Source organism: Cucurbita pepo, chromosome 8 (genome assembly GCF_057944985.1).
Source record: "Cucurbita pepo subsp. pepo isolate OVF chromosome 8, ASM5794498v1, whole genome shotgun sequence".
In the NCBI taxonomy this organism is placed as follows: domain Eukaryota; kingdom Viridiplantae; phylum Streptophyta; class Magnoliopsida; order Cucurbitales; family Cucurbitaceae; genus Cucurbita; species Cucurbita pepo.
The window spans coordinates 10,723,552-10,748,952 of record NC_141805.1 but is presented as its reverse complement, the minus strand read 5'-3'; the positions used below and the strand labels follow the sequence as shown (position 1 = coordinate 10,748,952).

Genomic DNA, 25,401 nt, shown 5'->3' with positions numbered 1-25,401 from the left:
TTTAGGTGCGAGTGTTTCAATCAACATTTTTAATTAAGATATTAAAAAAATAAAATAAAACGAGTTTAATGATTGATTACCTAAAATTTAATATTTAGCTTATTTTCTATCTCAACGTGTAAATTTTATTTATTTTAACAATGAAAAAATAGAAATATGAAAAAAAAAATACGAATAAAAAGTGGTTTAAAAAATAATATTTGAACTCAAAATATAGTAATATAATATTTATTTTTCCCTCACTAAGCGTCTAATAAGGTTATAAATTTAGTTCGATAATTATTAGACGAACCATAAAAGTTTAATGGACTATTAGTGACCAAATTATTAAGTAAAATATTTTTATTAGCATAAAAAAACTAATTTATAGGGATTTTTAGAGTCCATCACCTATTATTCAACGGTCGATTTTTGTTTTTATGTAAATTTTATTTATGACTTACCTACATATATTATCTAAGAATTAAAGTGGAAATGATAAGTGTTTTTCTTCGGTTAAAAAAGAGGCTGATAATAAATTAGACAAACACGTTAAAAATTTCATCAACAAAATGGTCGAGTGAATCACACTCACATACAAACAGCTGAAACAGAGTCAAAGATTTGGATGTCGCGCCATAACCAGGACCAAACTAATTATTAAATATAGAGAGGACCAAACTAATTATTAAATATAAAGCCCAGAATGATTCGCAAACATTTATTATAGAATTTATAAAATTTCTAATGCTTTCCTTTTTAATTAGTTGAACTATGTTCACATTCGAATTGAAACGTTCGTTTAATATTTAGTTTAAAGTAAAAAAATTAATTTAATTTTTTTTATTGAAAAATAAATTATTTATTATATTATTTAAAAAATCGGGGAAAATGACTCGATGCCAAAAGTCAAAATATCATCCATGTGAAAAAAACCTACGAAATTATTTCATATTAAATAAATATTAATTAATTTTGTGCAAAAATCACCATTATTTGTCTCCCAAACCACATAGCTGCTTTGAAATATTAACTATAATTAATGGCCTAATTATAAATTTAGTTTATATATTAAATTAAGTCCACCCTTCATAATTAAATAAAAAAACACAAATAAAAATTTAAAAAATAAAGAAAAAAATCAAAACCCAGTTAAAAAAAATTATTAGTGAAAGTTTCGAATGCCTTAACTAGTTGAGTTTAAGTCAGATGGACGAGACCACTATATTTATAAAATAAATTTTACACGTGTCTAAATTTTTTTAATATGAGAGCACCAAAAATATATATATATATAATAATAATTAATGGAACGACATAATTTAAATTAAGTAAAATGGTTAATGATATTTTGAAAGATTAATGGTCAAACAAAAGGATGAACTTAGGTCCATTATATAAATATAAATGATCACATGGGCAAGTTTAATTAGATAGGGAACAGTGTTCCAATTAAGGAATTGTGTAGTTAAAAGAGATTCAATAATGAAGAAATTTGCATGTGGGGATGGCAATTGGCCACCAACTACCATTGGAGACCACTTCTAGTTGCTTCAATTGTTATACATTTGTGGGGTTGGGTCATTGCCTTCTTGATGTGATGTTCCTCACTTTGAGTGGTGCCTATCCTTAATTATAATAATAAATGAAAGACGGGTTCGATCCAATAAAATTTTAGTCTTGACTGAGCTGACACGTGATAGGTGAAATTGTGCAATCATGATCTGAGCATAGACTTCAAGATAACTATCACTAAGTTACGTGTACGATTGACAAATCATAAATTTGTCTTTCATCTTTTTAGTTTTCATATGAGCTTGTTATTCTTTCTATTAGATAAGGAGATTAAGAGTTCATGATGGCTTTATTAGTCAATCGATGCTATCTTTTCCATCCTTAAAGTTTCAAGTCTACGTTTAACAGATCCCTGTACTAGAAAAAGTGTCACCATATCCTTAAACTTTCAAATTTATAGCTAATAAATTAGTAAATTGTTAACATACTGTTTGATAGATCTCATTATATTTGAACATTTTTAAAAAAATTAATTCATATGTTCAATTTTATACCTAGAAGGTTCGTAAATTCTAAAGAGTATAAAACTAGAGGGAAGCTACGAGACTGTAAAGGAAAGGAGAGACCAGTTGATTTACCAAACCTCGACCCAGCGTCCCACGTACTCCAAGTCCGAAAGGATCCAAGGTAGAACTACCGACTCCTCCTGAAATTGCATTATCGAATCTGAGCCAAGAATGACCATTAGTGGACACTCACCACTTTCCACCGGTTGGAGAGAACCTCTTTAATACATTAAGAAAAGATGTTCACAGGAGCCAGAAAGACTCGATCATAGGAACTTAGACACCACCTACACACGGTCAAACAAAACGCAAAATCCAAAATATTAGAGTTATCGAACTAAATAAATATTAGACAGGTAGGGTTAGTAAACATAAACTTTATAGTTTAGGAACATATTATTATTATACATATATATTAGGGTTTAGGGTTTCTATTCCTCATTCATCCTTACAGATTGAGTGTTGACATTTCATCACATGTTTCATATCAATGTTGTAATGAAACTTAGACAAGGGTCAATGCCCCATCTACTGGCACTTGGTTGTTTGGCACATGGAGGCATCAACTTTTTCTTGTTCTTTAGGAACACAGTAAACTTGGTTGCTGCCTTTGTCTGGTTTGTTTTGGGATGAAAAAGAAAAATGCCGTATAAAACTAAACTTATTTCAAGGTGGGTTCGCTTTCAATTTGATAAGGTATATTGCATTCAAACCCAGAAGAAGAAGACCAAGGGTAGTAGAGCTAAAAATGAACTTGTACAAAACACAGAGTCTGACTATAAAACTCGAGGATCCAGTTGTTCATATTAAGTTTGTTAGGATCGCACAACAACACACACTCGATCTAGATGAACACAAAGAATAGGAAATAGAAAATGTAAAAAAAATATTGGCTAAAGGTTTAGTATTGACCACTACATAGTAGGAATACAGTACATTTTCAAAGCTGGATATATATATCATTTAGCTTACTATATATAACTCTACTAGATATAATCATCTACTATATATATATAACTATCTACCATATATAGCTTTACCTAGCTTTACCTTCCTATGCATTATTTATGACAATTTACTTTATATGTTATATGTCATTTACCAAATATAGTTTTACTCATTGACTAAGCTATAAATAAGCATCAAGCTCCATAGACTAATAAGGTTACCTAACAAGTTGGTATAACCGTTGACTAAGCTATAAATAAGCATTAGGCTCCATAACCTAACAAAGTCGGTATAACCGTTGAGTAAGCTATAAATAAGTAACCTAACAAGGTTGAGTCTGCAACTTACTTATAGCTTACTGAACGGTTATAGATAGTAAAGTTGTTGCTATATTAGGCTGTATATGTATGCACTGGTACTATGTTCGGGTAAAGCTATATATAAGAAGCTGACCATATACATACCCTTTATCCTTTAGGCAGTGCTTTGAAAATGTACTTCCGGCCTCCTACATTCTTCTTTCTACGTATCTGAAGTCATCTAAACTTCAAACTTCAAAGTCAATATTCCTCCTTACATCTTCTCTCTCCTTTTTTTTTTTTTGTGTTCATCTAGATTGAGTGTGTGTTGTTGTGCGATCCTAACCGACTATAGAATGAATGGATCCTATTCAAGTAAGGTTGCAGCCAAGAAAACAAAAAAATCAGGCATGAAAACTTGTCCAACGAGAGAGAGAGAGAGAGAGAGAGAATTTGTATTAAACACACACAGAATCAGAGTCAGAGACTTCAATCTGAAACCATGGAAAGGGAGAGATAGAGTTTGTATTAAACACACCAAAGAGTTAGTGTCCTCAATCAGAAACAACCATACAAATGCTTGATATAACTAAAATTAGCTATGAACTTGACCAGGAAGATGAAAAGTTTCATACACATACCAAGAGAGAGAGAAAAAATTAGCTCTGAACTTGAAGAAGAAGATGGAGACTTGCATAAAGACACAAGGGGGGGGGGGGGGAGAGAGAGAGAGAGAGAGAGAAAGATGAATACCTACAAGCAAATCAGAGAGCAGAGGCAAAGGGGCCATGCCAAATATTATTTGAAAACTACAAGACAGATGATCATTGAATGAATGAAATGTCTTGTCAAATTGGGGGGTCACTTATCTGATTTCTATGTAATTTAAAGCTTAGAGCTGCTTTAAATTTGCTTGCAATGCTGAGTACACAGCGAACCAGCCATTTTGAGAAGGGTGCACTTCGTCCCAGAAGAATGCAGCTCCTGGATCTTCACATATGGTGTACTTCTTTTCCCCATTCGCACCCACATTCCCACATGCATACTCGGTGCTTATTCCAACACAACATGGCTTCAATGGGTTCTCAAATTTCACGTTCCCTGCACAAAACATGGTAATCACTTAAAAAACACCCTATAAACTTTTAAAGGGAGGTGTGCTTGTGGGCTTCTTATGGAGGAGTGTCAAGTCAGTCAATTGACCCTTTTCTAGCTCGTGATGGAAGGCAAGAATCTTAATCTATACCATATTTTGAGACGAGACCTAAGAGGTACCAAGCATAGTTTACAGAGCGGAAACCTTTTGTAGGGATTACAACCAAAAGCCAGAATAATTAAGGAGCAGGTGTCACTTTGTCTAGCTTGTCAAGGGAACCCAGCTGTAGTCTCTAATATGCTTCAATCAACCTATTTCCAGAAGAACCAAGGCTTAGTTTACCAGATCTCGGGCACAATCTTCTAAAAAATGGAGAGCCAAATTAACTAAAAGAAGTCGCATTCTATGAGATTCCACATAGGTTGAAGAGCGGAACGAAACATTCTTTATAAGAGTGTGGAAACATCTCCCTATCAGACGTGTTTTAAAAACCTTGAGGGGAAAGCACAAAGAGGACAATATTGGCTAGCGGTGGACTTGGGTTGTTACACATTTGTCCAATAGCAAACACGTACAATGTCACGATCTTGTTGTCCATTCATGTAAATCAGTCTTTTTATTTAAATATATGTGAGTATCTAAACCAGCTGACATGCACCTTACTATTCTTAAAGAACACATGTCTAATCCTACTATATAGTTGCTGTCAAATAGGATATTAAATCATAAGCATGTGGCCCCCAAAGCCTGAATCCTTTGCAGGAGGACACAAGACTTATTGGGATGTCCTTTTTCTCTAACCCATTACTATTGACATAGGTCCTTACTGATATTGACCATTAGGCCGACTCATGAGGACAAATCCTGGTAAGATGGTAAATCAGGGGTGTTTTAGTTGAAGAATGTCAGCTCTCATGTGGGTTTCGAATAATCAATGGGACTAAACAAGTTTTAAGGAGCATAAGAGAATTAGTGGACTAAAAAAGATCAAAAGATCAAGAGAGTCACCAAGAGGGTCTCCTTTGTTGTTGAGAGCAGCCATGAAAGAGGAATACAGATCAAGAAGGATGAAAGTGGATGCAGAGGCATCTTTTACTTCACTGTTGAGCTTTGCCACAGATTGCTGCAATAGCAGATTGTGGAAATTGACAAGCAGATTCTCAGTTGCATTACACTGTTGGAATGAGGATGCGACTGTGCTGCTAGGAAGACAGCCCAGCGGCTCCAGAGACGTCACCACTATCTTTGGAACCCCCAGCCCATGGATGCGCCTCAAATTCACCTCCAGCTGGTTCACCACTTTCGTTATAAATGGCTGCCACCCCTGCCACCAACACGCCAAACTCAATACAAAATCCCCAAATTCTTTGCTTAACTTCTTATATTTTGACTAAAAAATCATTTCTAGAGTTGAAATTAAACGTTAAAAATGTTGGGGAAAACCTGAGCAGAGCCGTCAGTGGCCTGGTAGACACCATAATCGTTGCCGGCGAGGGAGATCAGCGCCACAGAGTAATGCAAATCTTGGGTGTTATACGTCGATTCGTGGATCAGCTGCTGGAGGAAGTCGATCTGAGTGCTCATGTTAGGGCTCATTATAAAGGTATTGAAAACGCCGGTGCCGCCGTACGCGAAATTCATCCCGTATTTCAGTTGCCCTAACCCTACTTTCCGCCATTTGTACGCAATCGGAGACTTCACTCTCAGATACTTGGCTGCACACACAAGATTCAATCACCCAATGGCGCCGTGAAATGGAGCCAATTTTTATGATTCATTAAAAATCAAATAAATAAATAAATTATATGAACCATAAACTAATTAAAAAAAAAAAAAAAAAGTGAAATTCCAATATATTTAAACTCAGTTCTTAATTAAACCCAATTTTAATTCCACCGACATTTTAATAACACAAGAAATAAAAAATTCTAGAATATACCTTAATTGGTCAAATTAAAATATATATTCTATAATTAAAAAATAAATAAAATCGAAAAAAAAAAAGGGGGAAAATGACATAGGAAAAGATGCAGTGAAGTTGAAGATAAAGACTGACTGTCAGGGAAAAGGAAAAGGGTTACGCTAAACTGACATGCTCAAAAGTCACAGCCATCCCCATATCAATAAAGCAAAAATAAAAATAAAATAAAAAAAAATAAAAAAGCCGACTCTATAATGCAGCCGGTCTTGAGTTTTTACAGCCAAAAAGTGCCACGCTCTGACTGAAATTAAAAATTAAAAATTAAAAAATAAAAAATAAACTTCCTTTTGCACTGATTTTTTAAATTTATTTCATTATTTTCCATTTAATTTTTAAAATATATTATTTATTTTGTGAAATTGTTTTATTTTTTTATTATTTACTTTATTAAATTTATAAATCACTAATAATTTTTGAAAAATAAAAAAAAATAGAATTTAGATAAGAGTTTAAATGTTTCAATAATAAATAGATAAGATATGATATAATTTTATAATTTTTAAAATACATAAAATTTAAAAAAAATTATTACCACGAGGTTTTTTTTTTTTTTTTTTTAATTTTTAAAAGCCTGTTTTAATTTTTATTAAAGGAAAAAATGTGCTATTTAAAGTGTTTAATAATAAATTATTTTGAAAGGAATAATAATAATAATAATAATAATAATAATAATACAATAGCAATGGGGAGTGGGCCACCACCTGTATTTATATCCATAAAACTAAAGCAAATTTATCTTTATTATTTGCTTTTTAAATCATTTTAAATATTATTTTTATTTTGTGTTTAGAATTTCCTTTAATCATACCATTTTAATTCTTTTTGTTTTTAAATATAAAGAGCCTTCTTCACTACTTTAGTCCTTTTTTCATTATGATTTTTTCTTTCTTTTGCTATAATTTTAAAATTATTTAATAAAAAACTAAATAAATTATTAATCTAGATCAATAAATGATTTTTTAAAAACAATATAATTTTAAAAATAACATAATTTCATAATTATCCAAATTAAATGAATCTTAAATAAATTCAAAACAATTAATAATTCAAAATACACGCACAAAAAAAAAAAGAAAAAAAAAAGACAAACAGAGAGAGAGAGAGACGGTTAGATTTTCAGGGTTACCTAGGTAATCGGTCAAAACACGGCCATCGGAGAAACGGCCGGTGGGTTTACCGGGAAAAGTAATTCCATAAGGATACTGCCAAGATTTTGCCGCCGGTTTCCGGTTATTTCCGGTGTCTACATAAGAATCCCCAAACACAAACAGCTTTCTAGGATTCGAATCCGACAGCTCCCCTCCACCAAGACTCTGTCCACTCCGCCGCACGCGGTGGCGATGACGGTGGCCACCTCCGCCAGCAGAAACCCAAACCACCCCATATAATTCTGCAACCCAAAAACAAATTAAAAAATATATATATTGTAGAGAGAGAAAGGAAGAGGAAGGGGGGGTTTTTAGAGAGAGAAAATGGAGAACCTGGGAGGAGAGAGAAGCAGAGTGTTAGATTGAATGGCACGATGACCTATATGGGTCACGACCTCATGTATTTATAGATGCGTATAATGAAGATTACATTCCAAATCTATGATTTGGTAACAAACCATAAAATCATAGATTTGGTAACAAACCCTTCAAATCATAAACTAGTAAATCTTAGACTATTTTAGTATATACAGTTATGATCTATTTTAGGTTTAACACCCCCCCTCAATCTGGACGATGTACTACTAAGTTCAGATTGCGCCTAAAATAGCTAAAAGAAGGAGCTGGCAGTGGCTTTGTCATGATATCGGCGAGCTGATCCTTGGAAGATATGAGTCGAACATCAAGCTGACGAGTCGATACTCGTTCACGAACGAAGTGATAATCAACCTCAACATGCTTCGTCCGTCGATGAAAGATTGGATTGGCGGATAGGTAGGTGGCACCAATGTTGTCACACCATAGGCTAGGCGCTCGCGCTTGCGAGATCCCGAGCTCACGCAAGAGAACTTGGATCCAAATTAATTCGGCAGTGGCATCAGCAACCGCCTTATATTCGGCTTCCGTACTAGAACGAGAAACTGTCGATTGTTTCCTCGAACTCCAAGAGATAAGATTGCCACCAAAGAAGATCACATAGCCTCCAGTGCTTCGACGATCATCAGGATTCCCAGCCCAATCAGCATCTGAAAAGGCACTCAACAAATCAGTGCTGGACTTTGTAAGACACAAACCCATATCAATAGTGTCATGTAGATAACGGAGAATTCGTTTGACTGCCGCCCAATGTATAGAAGTCGGAGAGGACATGAACTGACACACTCTGTTGACACAGAAGGATATATCAGGACGTGTCAGAGACAAATATTGGAGAGCACCAACGACACTTCGATAGCGAGTAGTATCCTCAGGTGAGAGCTTTTCACCACCATTCAATAACAACTTCTCACTGGGAAGCATAGGTGTGGGCACACCTTTGGAGGTGAGCATATTGGTTCTGGCTAATAAATCTCGAATGTATTTATGTTGTGTCAGAATAAGTCCACTAGAAGTATGGCGGACCTCAATCCCAAGAAAATAACTCAAAATACCAAGATCCTTGACGGCAAAATCATCCTGAAGCTGTGTAAGAAGTTTCTCAGTAGCCGTAGAAGATGAGCTGATGATAATAATATCATCAACGTAGATGAGAATATACATCTGAATGCCCGTTTTGTTAAAAATAAAAAGAGAGACATCAGCCTTTGAAGGTGTAAAATCCAGCTGTAATAGTTTGGAGCTAAGGCGAGAAAACCAGGCACGCGGAGCTTGTTTAAGGCCATAAAGCGACTTATCCAGCTTGCAGAGATAACCAGGGTGTTGAGAATCCACAAATCCAGGGGGCTGCTTCATATAAACATCTTCATTAAGAAGGCCATGAAGAAAAGCATTTTGAATATCAATCTGCCGAATAGCCCAACCACGAGAAATAGCAAGAGATAATAAGAGCCGAATGGTAGTGGGCTTAACAACTGGACTAAAGGTATCATCATAATCGACGCCATACTGCTGTTTAAAACCTTTAGCAACCAGGCGTGCTTTGTAGCGATCAATAGAGCCATCTGGCTTTTGTTTGAGTTTGAAAACCCATTTGCAATCAATAACGTTAAGACCAGCACGAGGAGGAACTAAGTGCCATGTCTTATTTTTTTGAAGTGCCTGAAATTCATCATTCATTGCCTGACGCCAGAGGGGATGCTCCATAGCAGTAATATGTGAAGTAGGTTCAGAGGCAGAAGACCGAGCTACAAGATATGTTACTGTTCCATCTGTACGCACCTTGGGTTTCTTGATATTGTGCTTCAATCGAGTACCATACGGATGAGTAGTAGGTGCAGAATCCACATTTGAGGGGACGGCCGTATCAGCCGTTGCGAGGGGAGCAACCGATGCTACAGCAGTTGGTTGACCAACGGCCGAGGATTCGACCGGGCATTGCGCAATATCATCTGCTGGCGGAGAAGCCGATGCCTCAATCATTGGCGGAACAACCAACGCCGATTCGAATGGCAGCGACGCGGAGGATTGTTGCGGCAATTCCGAAGCTGATGTAGACACCAAATTTTCTGCATCCAAAGAGTTAGTAGGCCCAGACATATGCATGTGATCATTCTCCAAATTAGTACTGCTATTACCCAAATGCAAGGTGCACAAATCAGGGGCATTATGCGTCGACTGCATGATTGGGGAAGAATTAGGTGAGGCTCTCTTGAATGGAAAAACATTTTCATCAAATATGACATCTCTAGACATATAGACACGACCAGAATCGGTGTCAAGACACTTATACCCTTTATGTGAAGAACTGTAGCCTAGAAAGACACATTCCTTTGATCGAAAAGAGAGCTTTTGTTTGTTATAAGGACGAAGATGAGGCCAACAAGCACACCCAAAAATTTTTAATAAGGAGTAATTTGGTGGGGTATGAAAAAGAAGCTCTAAGGGGCATTTTTTATCGATGACACGAGTAGGAAGACGATTGATGAGATATGTGGCTGTAAGAAACGCGTCGTCCCAAAATTTAATAGGTACATGAGCATGAGCTAGAAGGGCTAGGCCAGTTTCAACAATATGACGATGCTTGCGTTCAGCAGACCCATTTTGTTGATGTGTGTGAGGGCACGAAACACGATGACCAATTCCAAGGGAACGAAAAAATGTGTTGTGAATTTTCTGATATTCCCCACCCCAATCAGATTGAACCCACTTGATTTTAGTATCTAGGAGGCGCTCAACATGAGCTTGGAATTGCAAAAATATACGAGGAGCTTCTGTACGATCATGCATCAAATAGATCCACGAAAATTTACTGAAATCATCAATGAAACTAATATAATATTTAAAACCCCCAACAGATGGAGGTGCAGGGCCCCAAACATCCGAAAAAATAAGTTCCAAAGGTGACGAAGACCTATGGGAAAAACTAGTATATGGTAATCGATGACTCTTTGCTAACTGACACGCATTACAAACTGACAAAGATGACTCACTAGCACACGAAATATTATTTAGACGCAAAATGGATTTTATTACTTGAGATGAAGGATGTCCAAGACGAGCATGCCATTGGGCGTGAGTAGTAGATCTGCTCACCAAGGCGTGCTTGAGATTATCGACATCGGATGGCTTAATAGGATAAAGACCAGATTCACACCTCCCATTTAGGAGACTTTTCCTCGACTGTCGATCCTTTATAGAAAAATGCCAAGGATGGAATTCAAAAAATACGTCATTATCACGAGAAAATTTATGAACAGAAAGAAGATGTTTGGAAATTTCAGGCACATGCAAAATATTACGCAACGCAAGAGGACGAGTAGCAGTATTAATTAGAGAATGACCAGTATGCAAAACACGCAAACCTGCTCCATTGCCGACTTGAACTTGTTCACCTCCATGATAACGTTCACGCACAGCGAGACGATCCAGGTCACTGGTGATATGGTCCGTAGCGCCTGTGTCGCTGTACCAATTTGGGTCAATCTTGTAAGAGGAAGTAGCCGCCAGTGCCGTAGGAGGAGCAGAAGAAGGTTCATCTTGATAGGACTCATCCATCCTATGCCAGCAGCGGATAGCAGTATGCCCCACTTTGCCGCAGATCTGGCAGGAAGGACGAGCAGAAGGGCCACGACGATCACCAGCAGGACGAGAGGGTGCATAACCTTGAGAACGACCACGACCGCGATCCCTACGCCCACGATTCTTCTGCTGACCACCACGACTAGCATAATTGGCAGAAGATCCAAGATTTAACTGAAGTTCAGCCTGGTGTTGTAGTTGGCGAGCTTCATACGTCATTAGATGTGCAAACACATCATCAAGGGTGAGGGCTTCACTCTTGGTAGTCATTGAGGTGACGAAGGGATCATAGTCAGGGCCAAGACCAGCGAGAAGATACGCGATCACATCATCATCCTGCAAGGCAGAGCCGGCGGCGGCCAGCTCGGTGGCTAGCCCTTTGATCTTGCAAAAATAATTTGCAGCAGATTGATCTCGTTTCTTGGACGTGGCAAGCTCAACACGAATCTGAGTAGTGCGAGCACGAGTTGACGATGAAAACATCCGCTGCAGGGTATCCCACGCCTCCTTGGACGTAGTAGCGGCAACCACATCATGAAGAATCTCCTCAGACATGGAGGAGAGAAGGCCGCTAAGGACTTGTTGATCCTGATCATACCACTGATTATAGGCCGGATTAGAGACCAGCTCAGCACCAGCAGCAGTTGAGGAAGGGATCAGCTTGGCAGGTGCAACATTGGTGCCATCGAGGTAGCCCATAAGCTTCGTACTCCGTAGGTAGGGGAGGAGTTGGGCACGCCATATGATGAAGTTGTTTTTGGTTAGACGAATTGTGACAACATGGTGTAGAGGGATTGGATATTGTTTAAGGCCAAAAGTCGCCATGGTAGTTGAGACGGTGTTGGAGATGGTGGATGGAGAGGAGGAAGAAGACATGGCGAGGAGTTTAAAAAATAAACCTTGGCTCTGATACCATGTTAGATTGAATGGCACGATGACCTATATGGGTCACGACCTCATGTATTTATAGATGCGTATAATGAAGATTACATTCCAAATCTATGATTTGGTAACAAACCATAAAATCATAGATTTGGTAACAAACCCTTCAAATCATAAACTAGTAAATCTTAGACTATTTTAGTATATACAGTTATGATCTATTTTAGGTTTAACACAGAGGAGAGAGAAACAGAGGAGCTTTTTGCAGTCCATTAAAGGAGCTTAGAATTGGAATTGGAATTGGAATCTCTTTGAAGTTGTGTTGTTTCTTTACCCAAATGTTCCAAATGAAACTGTACTCACTCTCTTTAATAGCTTATATAGTAATCTGCCAATGATAAAATCACCTGCCCTTCACCATTCTTACGTCAACCGCTCCATTTTCTGCTAGCTTTTTACGCGACGTTTAAAACATCGTGCTTCGAAGTTGTGGCGTCTAACACTTCTTTGGGTTGGCCACTGTTCTTTGTTAGACGAACATGACTCTCCACGATGGTATGATATTGTCCACTTTAAGCATAAACTCTCATGACTTTACTTTAGGTTTCCCCAAAATGACTCGTATCAATAGAGAGAGTATTCATTGATTATAAACCCATAATCATTCTCTAAATTAGGCGATGTGTGACTTTCATCATCCATCACCTCTCTTTAATCGAGGCTCAACTCCTTTGGAGTCTTAGTCATTTTTTACTGCCTTCGAGGAAACTTGACTAGCCGACATGGGACTTTCATCATCCAACATTTTTGACATTTTTTTTAATAAAATATTATTTATTTATTTATTTTATAAATATATTTTAAACATGTGAGCCAGCCATTTAAGTTTAAAAAAGAAAAACAATGTTTAATAAATTTGTTAATATTTAAAAATATGTAATATATTTAATGTGTACAATAAAAGGGTTTAATGGAAACGGAATCCGAATATATTTAATTTATATTTACATAAAAGTCACTTAGTATAAAGTTTGTGAGAATATTATATTAGAAATGTAGACAAGGGAATCTAAATTTAAATTATGAGAAAATACATCAATTGCTTACCATTTAAGTTAGGGGATGTTATGATAAATAATTAAATAAATTAAAACATATTTAATAAAAATATAATATAAAGGATGAACGGGCTAAAAATGTAATTGTGAGTAGGCCCATGGAGATGGGCCCATTTTGGGCTAAAATAATTGGGGGTGGCCCAATACTCAAGCCCAATATTTCCCGCCCGTAGGAGGGAGGGAATAGACGGCGGCGTTTGATTGGTGCTCTGGAATTCGAATTTCCACGGCCGAGATCAATGTCTGGTGAATCCTAGGGCTTTCTCCCGATCAACTTTGTCAATCTCTGTATCGCATTTACTTGGAAAAAACAGTAAGCGATTTTCTTTGATCTCGATCTTCTGAAATTTGAGCTCAAGAATTTTTCTCTTCGTTGTGTATCGAATCTCATGTGATTTCGTTTGTTCATGCGAATTGGAATCTGCAGATTCTAGTTTAAGATTAATGGAAGTTTTGTAAAATGAACAGCAGAAGAAAAGTATGGATCAGAATTTTAGGTTTCCGATCTGGAGGTTTCGTGTTTGTCTATTAGGGACCTTTATGGCATGTTCTCGGAAGGTCAGACAAGAAGAGACGAAGTTTTGTGCTCATATTTCATGGTTTAGAGTTCTCAAATGCCCAACGTATTGGACTTATTCATTGCATGCTTTAAAGATAGAGTTTGGATGCTTACCTTTCTTTTGTGGAAGTTCTTCTAGTTGCTAGTGCGTCCATTTCTTTATTTAACTATTAAGCATTAACATGGTTCAAGATAACACAAATTCAAGTTATTAGGTCCTCTTGTTCTTCACTGAATAAAACTTAAAATAGGTTAGCTGTGTGCATTTGCTACATGGTTGATACTCGATTGTTTTTCAACTTTTAAGAGTTGAATGTTTGCAGTCAATTCAGTAGATTCATCTTTATTCTGTTAGGCAGGAGTTTAGTAAATTAGCCAATTTTAATCAAACAGAACATATAGTTCTTTGATCTGAGGTCACTTTTTCTGAAAAGCTTAATGGGAAATACTTGTGATTATTTTGTTTTCATATCCGCGAGTGTTTGAGTCAGTTTGCGCACACCTCGACTAGAATATTCTTTGGTTCCTTCTTGTGTTTTAGTCTCGTTTAAGCTTTTTGAAATAGGAATGCTACAATTTATCTTTTTTGATTTATGTTGTTTTGCACATCGTTAGGAAATAATGTTCATGACTCCATATTTCAATCATAATCAATATGAGGCAGCAGCAATAACTCATTTTCTATTCATTAACATGTTTAATGATGTGAAGAATATTGTTCATTTTGTTGTTGAAAAAGTTGCATGTAGCCAAAAATATCAAAACTAGTCTACTGGATTTGTATAGTATCTTCTTTAGCATTGTATTTGGTAACTTGATAATTAGCTCTAATATTATGCACTCTCACCCCCTTGTCCTTCTTTACTTGTATTATAGGTACATTCAAGTATGTCTTGCATTTGACTGCATAGGACAATGGTGAGTGATTATGGTTAAGAAGAATCACAGCTGAAATTCCTGACATATGCAGTTGAGAAAGCTGTAATCACAGATCATCTAGTTGACAACATTGCGGCCCCCATTCACAAGCCAAATGAGACTCCCATTGTCGCCAGGTTGAATCTTGTTCATAAACACAATTATTTTCACTTTGCTTTTCAATATGCCATTGATCAATAGCTTGCAATTATATATCCATGGCAAATCATTGATATCCTCCTTGCCACTTTTTTATGCCTCCTAAAATATAAGCAATATCATATTGGATTCATGAGGATGTCTGTTCAGTATACTAATGTCATTTTCTTTATTTTTGAAACTGTGGCTCTGATGTTAACTACTTTCCTATTAAATTCTTTGAGTAATTGTGGCCACCTATTAAATGAATGTGAACAAAGAATGGTGGCCCCTCATTTGTACTGGATAAAGAAATCTATTGGCCTTAATAATCACTGGATAAAGTAAATGCCTTTTGCTTTTCCCTTATCATACATCTTTTGTAAAGCTCTCTATATAATAGCATGATCTTATGAGGAGACTTTCCTTCCCCTTAATATTATGATCTTAGGTAGTCTGCTTATAGTGTTGATGCTGACTAAAAGCTTACTGGTTAGAAATGGATGTATTAAATTAATAGATATTATGTCATAGAGTCATGACCAGATAAAATAAGAGATGAAGAAGGTTGAGTCACTGAAGATGATCCTATTGTGGTGTCATTTAGCCTCTAATGGACAGAATGTTGGATCATTATTTAGGCTTTAGAAAATGCTGAGGATCCAATTTGTTAAACAAGAGTCATTATTGATTCTCCTTCTGAGAGATCCCACGTCAACTGGAGAGAGGAACGGAGCATTCCTTACAAGGGTGTAGAAACCTCTTCCTAACAAACGCATTTCAAAACTTTGAGGAGAAGCCTAGAAGGAAAAGTCCAAAAAGGACAATATTTACTAGTGATAGACTTGGGAGGTAGGTTGGAGAGGGGAATGAAGCATTCCTTACAAGGGTGTGGTAACCTCTCAAGGACAATATCTGCTGGTGGCCAAAAAAGGATGATATGGATGTGAGAAAATCAAGTAGAGGTATCTTGATTGCTGATTAGTCGGAATATTGAGGAACTCTTTCTCCTAATAGATCTTTTCGGTAAAAGAAAGTTGGATTTTATTCTTTGGTAATCAGTATAAACAATCTATGGTGCCTGTTTAATATTTGCAAAATCTAAACAGGATTATTAAAGCACCAAAAAAGTGAACCCAGCAATGGGCTGAAGTAATTGATAAAAAGGCTATAAAGCAAAAGAAAAAGGGTTTGAATTTGACTTCTATCTCTTCGTTATGCCCCCACCTTGATCTCATCTAGATGACACTTGGAAACTTCCTTGCTTGTCCCATCCCCTTGCTCTGGTAGGTGTATTAGGATAAACAATAGAAAAGATATTTGATAAATTTAAGAAACCTAGAATTGTTCTAATGTCTTTGGATTATAATATCTCGAATTTGTATAACTTATATTGAATAACGTGTGGAGATGAAATTCGAACCTTTGACCTCTTGATTGATGGTACATTCTTAACCAGTTGAGCTACACTTGAGTTGATATAACTTGATTTGATTTATAGGGTTATGATTTGTAAATATGGGAAGAGTACTAACACTATGAGCCGGCCTAGTAGTGGTTAACGGGGCCAATGAAAAACAAAGTATAGAAGGAATGAGTTCGGCCACCTACCAATAATTCGAAGTCCTACGAAACTTATTTGACAACCAAATGTAGCATGTGTAGATAGTTGTTTAGTGTGATTAGTGGGCTTGGCAAAGCTAGAATTGACTTCTTAGCGATCTAGAGTTAGAATGATGATTCTATGAGAAAGTGGTGTTTGGCTGTTGTCAAGTTTTGTTTAGATTGGTGATGGATCATAATCACAAATTAGATTATGGGAAGCAAATGGGAATTAGCTGCTTGATTCTTTTAAACAGAAAAACTTAGTGGACTGGACATCCTAAAAGTTGTCTAACCTCCTAGAAAGGAAACTCCACCTGATCTTGAGAGCACTTTATCTTCGCTTGGGATTGAGTTTGAATCGTATGGGGTTTTATTATTATTATTATTATTTTTTTTTTTTTAAATTCCCATAAATTTCCAAATATTGCATTTTTACCCTTCATAGTTTCCATTTTGTCTCTATTTCAAGATTTCACATTTTTATTAACTAATTAATTTTTTTTTTTGCTCGCATTTTTTTTAATAGGTTTAAACATTTTTAGATTTTTTTTTAAAAAAATCATAAACCAACCCACACAAACTTAAAAGTTAAAAAGAGAGTAAATTTGTAATTTAATTTTAAATTCAATAAAAATTATAAAATCATATACAAGTAGGGAGACCCAGTGATATGCACTCGAACATCAATCATACAAAATAAAATTTAAGGAAGATGTGAAGAAAATGTTCAAATTATCACAAGATATCGCAATCCATGTCACATTAAAAAAAAATCAAGCTCCATTTATTCTTGGATGACTATAAGTTTTGGGTTTATGATAATTTAGAGTTATGTTTTTAAGACTTATTTACATAGTGGCTAATTAGGGTCATAAAGTATGAAAGTTACAACTTTTGGAATGACTCATAGAAGGTTAAGAGTTTTCATTTTGAGACTCTATAAAGTCATGTACGTTATCTCGATATAAGAGACTTGGAAAATGTAGTGAATAGAGCATTTGTGCTTTCCTTTAACCCATGTCTAAGTTTCTTGGAAAATGTAGTGAATAGAGCATTTGTGCTTTCCTTTAACCCATGTCTAAGTTTCTTTATAATTTTATGTAGTTTAGGTTGCATGGAAAATCATTCAAGTTTGACATGATCAATTTTTACTTGGTGAGTGATTTGAATCTCAAACATGTGTTCTTACTCTAAATATTCGATCAACAAGATAATTCCCTTGAGTTGATTCAAGTTGACGTAACAATATATATATATTTTTTATTTTGTTGCTAAATTTGACCCATTAAACTAATAAATTAAATCTAATCATTGCCACTAAAATTGAAAAAGAATTTTCGTAGCAAAACATGTTTATTATTATTTATTATTTATTTTGGAATTTAGACCTATTTCCATAATTGTTCCGTGTTTACTTTTATTTTTTAAAAAAGTATGTATATGTTTTACCATTCTTATAATTACATTTGAATTCCTAATCAAATTTCATATATAGCTTTTTTAGATTTTAAAAATTGGTTTGAATTTCGAAAAATACATTTAAGAATAAATAACAAAAACAAATAATTAGTAGTTATAAATTTAATCCTTAAAATTCTAAAAATAAAATACTTGGAAAAAAAAAACGAAAAGAAATGTGGTACGTGTGGAAGTTTAAGAAATTCTATAATTAAAATATCCACACGTGTGGTCCAAAAAAAAAAAGGTAACTCACGTGTAGGGTTCAATGCACTTACTAACCCGTAATAATGTAAAAGAAAATAATCATTAGCCATGCAGCACTTTGTTATTATTATTATTATTATTATTATTATTATTATTATTATTATTATTATTATTATTATTATTATTATTATTATTATTATGTGAAATCATTATAAATGACCTCAGAAAAAAGGCCCCCTCTCTATTTTCCATTCCCTTTTTTGCCCTTCCCTTACCCTTTTCATTTCCTTTTTCCCTTGTGGGCCATTTCAGTAATTTCATCCCCTTTTAATTTTAACCCTAAATAATTATAGTGAGGCCCTCCATTTATAGCCCAAGCAAACTAATTACCCTAATGTTCTAGTTATGTATATATTGACATTATATTATCTTGATTAAGTATACTATAAAATTTATTATTGTAACTTTTTTCGATTTAATAATAATGTAGAAATGAAAATAAAATAATCAATTTTTTAGATGATAATAAGAATTTCATTTACTTGGCTTCAGACCGTTGTGGTTGTGCTCTTTGTTTTTTTCTTACGTGCATAATATACACGTTGAGTCATGTGTTTGTCTATTACGACGACCTGGATTGAGAAGATATGAAGAGTAGTTAACTTTTAGGTTTAGTTAAGGCGTTCTTAAGCCACAGCTCAATGGGTTGATTTGGAACAAAAGAAGAATGGTTCGAGGACTAAATTTATAGTTTAACGTCGTTTTAAGCCAAAATCGTGAAATATTAAAACTATAGGGGTTGATTTGAAAAGAAAAGTTTTAAGTACAAATTGGCAAGTTGTGGGGCAATTTAAGAGGGGGATGGATAAGGTAAGGAATCACAAGTCCCTTTATTATTTTTAGGGCATGTCATGATTGGTTTGTCGCAGACCCAATTTATAACCCTTTTTATTCATTTCGGCTGTTAGCCCCCATATTTACTTCTATTTACAGACCTTCCCCACTTCTTTCTTTGCAGCCATATCCCTAGGTTTCATGAAATTTAGCTTCTGCAGACATGGGTTTTAAAATATTCAATTTTGACCCCTAAAAAATCTAAAAATTTCAGCAATTTCCCAATGCCCAAATAAAATATTGACTAAATATCAAATAATTCAACCAAATACTATTAATTATTCTGATAATTTATTTTTTCTTCTTAATAGAATCTAAATTGATTTTTTTTTTCTTGTTATGTTATAATTAATAAAGAATTAAATCAATTTAAATTGTGACGGTTAACGTTTAGAAATATATTCAAATCGTAAATATTTTTTTTTTGATCTATATCGAAGAAAAAAAATTAAAATTTATGATATAAAAATAAAAAAAAATAAATATTAAAAAAAACAGAAAAACACCTTCAAAATAGTTGTTAATATTCAATTTATACATGTGAATAATATGTGTTTTATCTTAAATAAAAACATATATTTAGTAATTTAATAAAGTATATAAATAAATAAAATCAAATTAAAAAAATGGAAAAAGTGATACAGGAAAATATTTTAATTTAATTATTCTGAATTAATATTAATATTTAATGCATGTTTGTGTCTCTCTCTCTCTAATATATAATTAACTGACAAAATATTATGATTTTCAAACTTGTCATCTTCTAAGTCAAGTTTCTAAATAAATGCGTATATTTTTTTAATTTATTATACTTTAACCCATGTTTTTCCGAATAATTACGGGGTGTGCCATTTAGGATTGAAAAAGATTCTTTTAAATTTGGTTTCTATTTAAGTAATTCTTTTACTTTAATAATTTTTTATGATTAAATCATATAATTCTTTAATTTATTCATTACTCTCTTGAAATTTCATAATTAAAAATTTCAAAATAATTATGATGGGTTTCTCAATTTTTCTATTGTAATTTTGGAAATAAAAATGTTTTTAACAAATGTTTTGTCTAAAAAACATCACTTTTTTTATTAAGAAAAGAAAATTAATTAATTTATAAAATCGTAAAGTTTCTCTTTTTGACTTATATTACCCGTGTCAATCATTAAATAAGAAACTTTTTTGCGTTCGAAAAATCTTGTATGGCTTATTTTGTCGGGCATAATAAAGCCCTAGAATAATAAGTGTAATGGATTAGCTTCGTGGTCATTTCGAGACAATTGCAAAAGTAAAAATAAATAAATAAATAATAGAGAACATCAATCATGGAGGCTACTGACCTCAAATCTTACGAATTGAGTAATAATTAAATGTCGTGGAGAGATAGATTAATATGTATATAAATTGGTAAAAAAAACAACACGTTAAAAATAAATAAAACTCGACGACAACAATTCAACCCTAAAATTTTTTTACCTTTTCTTTTTTTCTCGTAGAATTTGGACTAAGTGCTCATCACTGTTCTCTAGTCTTCCTTTGATGTCCTCTCAAATTACGAATGATAATCTCGAGCTCACATTTTTAGTGGTCTATTTTTTTATTAGTTGTAGTATCTTTATTTTATTTACGTTACGGTAATTTAAAAACTCACGTCAAAATCTTTAATATAAAAACAACTTTAGAAAAAAAGAATCAAACAAAACTAAATTAATGCTACCCAACCATGCAAATAATTTTATTTTGGTACTTTCCACCCTACCACTCAATAACTATTATCATTAAACACTTCAAAAGCCAAATAGGGTAAAAGCTATAGAGGGGCAAAAAGGTAATTTTGGCAATACCAGCCTTCGTTGCTTTGAGTATCTATGATTGCATTGATGCAAAGATATAGAGATGGATAAGCTCGACGTGGAGGTTAGAATGACGAAAATACCCTTACAGTCATATTGAGAGAAGTTAAAATGACGAAAATACCCTTAAAATGATATAGAGTGATGATGTTTCACACTAAGCTACTCATAACCCATGAGAGGGGTTGAGGCTGGCTGGCCCCCTCCTACCCTTCTCTTTCATTCTTCCAATTCTATCCAATGAAAAGGAAAAATACAAACTCTTTCTTCTTCTCCTCATTTCTTTGTGTTTTGTCCATTGCTTTCAAAATGCTTTCATTCATTATCCTTGCTTTCCTTGCAATAATGGTTTATAATAATGTAAAACAACAAAATACCATCATCAATTGCTTCATATTCTAAGGGTTAAAAATGGTCCTAACCATTATAAGGCCAAGTAGTTGAATCGTGAAGCTATTTTACGTAAGCATGAAGACATAGTTCCAAAAAAGTAATTAGTCGATATCTCCAACTTAGCTCGAACAATCATGTTAAACATCTCTGGTTTAAAGAATAAATACTATGTGTTTAGCTGGAACACGTTCAAATACCTAGCTTTATGATTTCAGCTTTCTTCAAATACACATGACTAAATAAAGTTAAAATCTTTCTACTTGTCTTGAAGAACCCATTAAATATTATGAATACCCGTCAAACAAAAATACTAAAAAAGTAATCTTTTACGTTCGAAATAGGGATGAATTAAATAAAGTTAAGATCTTTCTACTCGTTTTGAAAAACCCATTAAATATTACAAATACCCGTCAAACAAAAACGCTAAAAAAGTAATATTTTTCACTCGAAATAGAGATGAATTGAAGTCTAACATATATTTTTGAGTGGGGTCGTAATGAACGAACAAATATAAGGTTACAAGTAAGGTATAAAATCCCCAAAATAAACACACAAGTGGGTAAGGAAAAGTTGTAAGTGCACCCCAAAAAAAAGGGGTAAAAAGGGGAAAAATAATGATTATTGCCAATAGTTACCAACACAAAGAGATTAGAAATGTGAAAGGTAAATGAAAGGGAGGCTACAAATAGACATACAAAATTTAGGATAATAATTTATTAAAAGCAATATATATATATATATATATATATATATATATATATATATATGTGGGTGTGAAGAGAAAACAAAAGGATTTGGTGGGTGTATTGAGAAGGTTGTGATGATGGTTTAGAAGCCAATCCACACCATCATTGCGAATCATTTTACATGCCCTTAGCCGTAACTCCCATAATTGTCCCTCTCTTAAACCCCCCATAAGGTTGGATTTTATGACCAAAATACCCTTCTACATTCCTCCTATTTACGCTTCGTACCCTTCGCTTCATTTCTCGAGAATTTAATTCTAGGACGATACGTTATCGTTTAAATTCTTACATTGTAATTTAGCTTAATTAAATTATTAAAAAAAAAATAAAAGATTTTTGAATGTTTTTGGATAATAAGTTGGAAGAGGCAATTTAGAAGAAGAAACAAAAAGAAAATTATAATAAATTGGGTTTAAAAAAATAATGGAAAATATTTTTGAGGTTGTTCCTATAACCGGCCGCCATCCATGCTTACAGTTAAATGATTGTTATGTCAGAAAGAGGGGCATGTCTCATGTCTATTGTCTCAATGTCCCTATAGAATTATTTTATTTATTTATTTTATATTATTTTGTTTCTCTCTCTTACTGTTTCTTTCTCTCTCTAGACCTATGAGTCTATAAATTAACAGCCTCTTTGTTCCATTTGTCCCTCGCCTTCTTCTTCTTCTTCTTCTTCTTCTCTTCTCTCTTTTCCCCACAAACCCATCTTCAAAAAAGGTGATCTTTTTTTAAAAGATAAAGAAAAAAACAACCAACCCATTTTCTCTCTCTCTCTCTCTCTCTCTCTCTCTCTATATATATATATATATATATGTTCTTGAAGTTCTCTTTTTGCATCCATTTCACCCAGAAAGGTAGGGACATGCCCTTGTGTTGTGGCTTATTTGTTTCTTCTGTGAAGAAAATGGTGTTTTTTTGGTGCAAATTTGTTGTTTTTGTTTTGGGTTTGATGTCTTTTTACCTGGTTTTTATGTGCTTCAAACAAATTCCTCTGTTTCTGTGTTTTTTTGTTTGTTCATAGGGAAATGTATTTAAAGCTCCAAAGTTTTTTTTTTTTTTTTTTTTTTTTTTTGAAGCTTCTTGTGATGTTTTTAAGTGCTTAGCTTTAGAATTATCCTTTCCTTTCAGCTTTAGGCAACCGAAAGAAGAAGAAGCCATTGCTGTTACAATACTCTGTCTCCTTCCTTTCGCCTTTTCCTCTGTTTTACTCTGTTTCTCTCTGTTTCTCTCTCTCTCTCTCTATATATATATATATATATGTTTCTCTCTCTTCAGCTGTCGTTTATATATGGGTATTCGCCTAAAGCTTCGTCTCAGTTTCTAATCCAAACCCATTTGAGCCTTCGACTTGTTTGCTCCTAACTCATCTTCTTACTCTGTTTTTGGGTTTTTTTGTTTGTTTGTTTGTTTGTTTGTTTTTGAAGAAATTTTCTGAGTGAATTGTTCTTGTTTGTTTCAGGATAAAGAAGAAGGGAAGGAGATATAGATATAGATATATTATATTGTGAAATCAAAAGTGTTGGAAGAATGGAGAGGCTAAATTCGGATCTGTACTTGCAGAACTGTTACATAATGAAGGAAAATGAAAGACTGAGGAAGAAAGCACAGATATTGAACCAAGAAAATCAAGCTCTTCTTTCAGAACTGAAGCAGAAATTGTCCAAAGGGAAAACGAAATCGATCCCTGATCTTAATCTATGCTCTGCTTCTCTTACAAATCCTTCTAATTCTTCACGTTGATATCAATGGAGGAAGAAGAAGAGGAAGAAGACGATGGTGATGATATCATGGCCCCACTAAAGTTATTATTATTTTGTTTTCATTTTTTGTGAATTACCATAGCCTACTACAGTAGCGGGTAGTCTGTAGCTTTAGCATCTTCTCTATCTTTTTTTTTTTTTTTTTTTTTAATTTTTTTTTTTTATATCTTCTTTTTTGGGGGGTTAGGATATGGATTTTTCTGTACTTTAAAAATGATGTATCAGCCTATCTAAGGGAACATCAATTTCAGCTTATCAGCTCTCTCTCTCTCTCTTAATGTCTAATTGTGATTGGAAATTAAAATTTTAAAATGGGTTTGCTAAAAAAATTGTTTTTTTCTTACTACCCATTTAATTTAATGCCAAATCTTTGCTGCAATGTATAAAAAAATTAATGTATAAAAAAATTAATATTTCTCTAACTCGAGACTCAGAGCATATGCTAATATTGTGTGTAAAATCTAAATTTCACACAACTAACTTATTCGAAGGATTAGAAACATTGCTTTCCGTTCTCTCTTCTAAAAAATCAAAAAACAAAATGTATGAGATATATAAAGGTAGGAAAGAATAAAGGATTTTGGCTACTTAAGACAAAACCACGTGGATGTATTTTAAAAAAAGCTTGATTACATCCATGTTTCTATTTTTTATTTTTTTCCCTTAGGTTCTGAATTTACGTAGCATTTCCATGGGCTTATATTTTTTGTAGGTGACATGTGGCTTCCTTGCATGAAAAGAAATGTTTAAAAATCAGTTGAATATTTGAAGTTTAAATAATGATTTTTTTTTAAAAAAAACAAGAACTTGGTTAACTATTTATCAAATTAAAGTGAATTTAGAATCTAAATTTTGTACAAACAAAAGTACTTTGAAACATTCAAAAGTCCAAATAATAAATACCAAACTTAAAAAAAAAAAAAAAAATACACCAATTTTTTTAATAAAGTTGAAACATAGTAGTAACGATAAATATATTTTTATAATTTAAAAAAAAAGTATATCAATAAAATTTAAAAAAACACAAAGGTATTTTTGAAACCCATGTGAAAGTTTAAGGGAAATTTTCAAAATAAAGTATTAAAAGTCCAAAATCTATGATTTTTTTCACAAAAATGAAAGATAAGAAAGGGGGCTTTTTCATTCGTATTCCATCTGAGAAGAAAGTGATGGGAGGATCTAATCTAAACAGTAGGTAAACGTCATCTCACCAAAAGGATAAAAGAAAATAACAGTGAAAAGTCAATGAAAGAGTTGATTCAATATATATATATATATATATATATATATATATATATATATATATATATATATATAAAGAAAATGGCCCATAAAAGTGTTGCCAGGTTGACCATTAAAAAAAAAAATTAAATCTAAAAAACTGTT

General features: G+C 33.7%; 2 protein-coding genes, 1 long non-coding RNA gene and 1 other non-coding gene across 5 annotated transcripts; 2 read left to right on the top strand and 2 right to left on the bottom strand.

The window, feature by feature from the left end:
• Positions 1–1,984: 1,984 nt before the first annotated feature.
• On the bottom strand, positions 1,985–12,746 carry LOC111800107 (GDSL esterase/lipase At5g03610). 2 transcript variants are annotated; one of them, XR_015422247.1, is made up of 7 exons: positions 12,612–12,746; positions 7,866–7,887; positions 7,511–7,774; positions 5,847–6,118; positions 5,412–5,727; positions 3,949–4,408; positions 1,985–2,347 (listed from the first exon to the last, which is right to left on the bottom strand). XR_015422247.1 is itself a non-coding variant. In XM_087126288.1 (6 exons), exons 1-6 carry the CDS (start codon positions 12,642–12,644, stop codon positions 4,200–4,202), a joined length of 1,116 nt encoding a protein of 371 aa, XP_086982414.1. In that variant the 5' UTR covers positions 12,645–12,746; the 3' UTR covers positions 3,803–4,199. The 2 variants fall into 2 exon arrangements, 1 of the variants encoding a protein (XP_086982414.1); XM_087126288.1 differs by lacking the exon at positions 1,985–2,347 and having other exon boundaries at positions 3,803–4,408.
• LOC147791542 (small nucleolar RNA Z247) lies at positions 11,695–11,834 on the bottom strand. The gene has a single exon (XR_015422335.1). It is a non-coding gene; the product is annotated as a small nucleolar RNA Z247 (small nucleolar RNA).
• A 1,062-nt stretch (positions 12,747–13,808) lies between the features above and the next one.
• LOC111800706 (uncharacterized) lies at positions 13,809–15,306 on the top strand. Its single transcript, XR_002816009.2, has 2 exons — positions 13,809–14,112; positions 14,925–15,306. It is a non-coding gene; the product is annotated as an uncharacterized LOC111800706 (long non-coding RNA).
• A 7,624-nt stretch (positions 15,307–22,930) lies between these two features.
• On the top strand, positions 22,931–24,270 carry LOC147791541 (protein LITTLE ZIPPER 4-like). Its single transcript, XM_087126421.1, has 2 exons — positions 22,931–23,109; positions 23,715–24,270. The coding sequence occupies exon 2, from the start codon at positions 23,783–23,785 to the stop codon at positions 23,993–23,995; it is 213 nt and encodes a 70-aa protein (XP_086982547.1). The 5' UTR covers positions 22,931–23,109; positions 23,715–23,782; the 3' UTR covers positions 23,996–24,270.
• Positions 24,271–25,401: the final 1,131 nt, after the last annotated feature.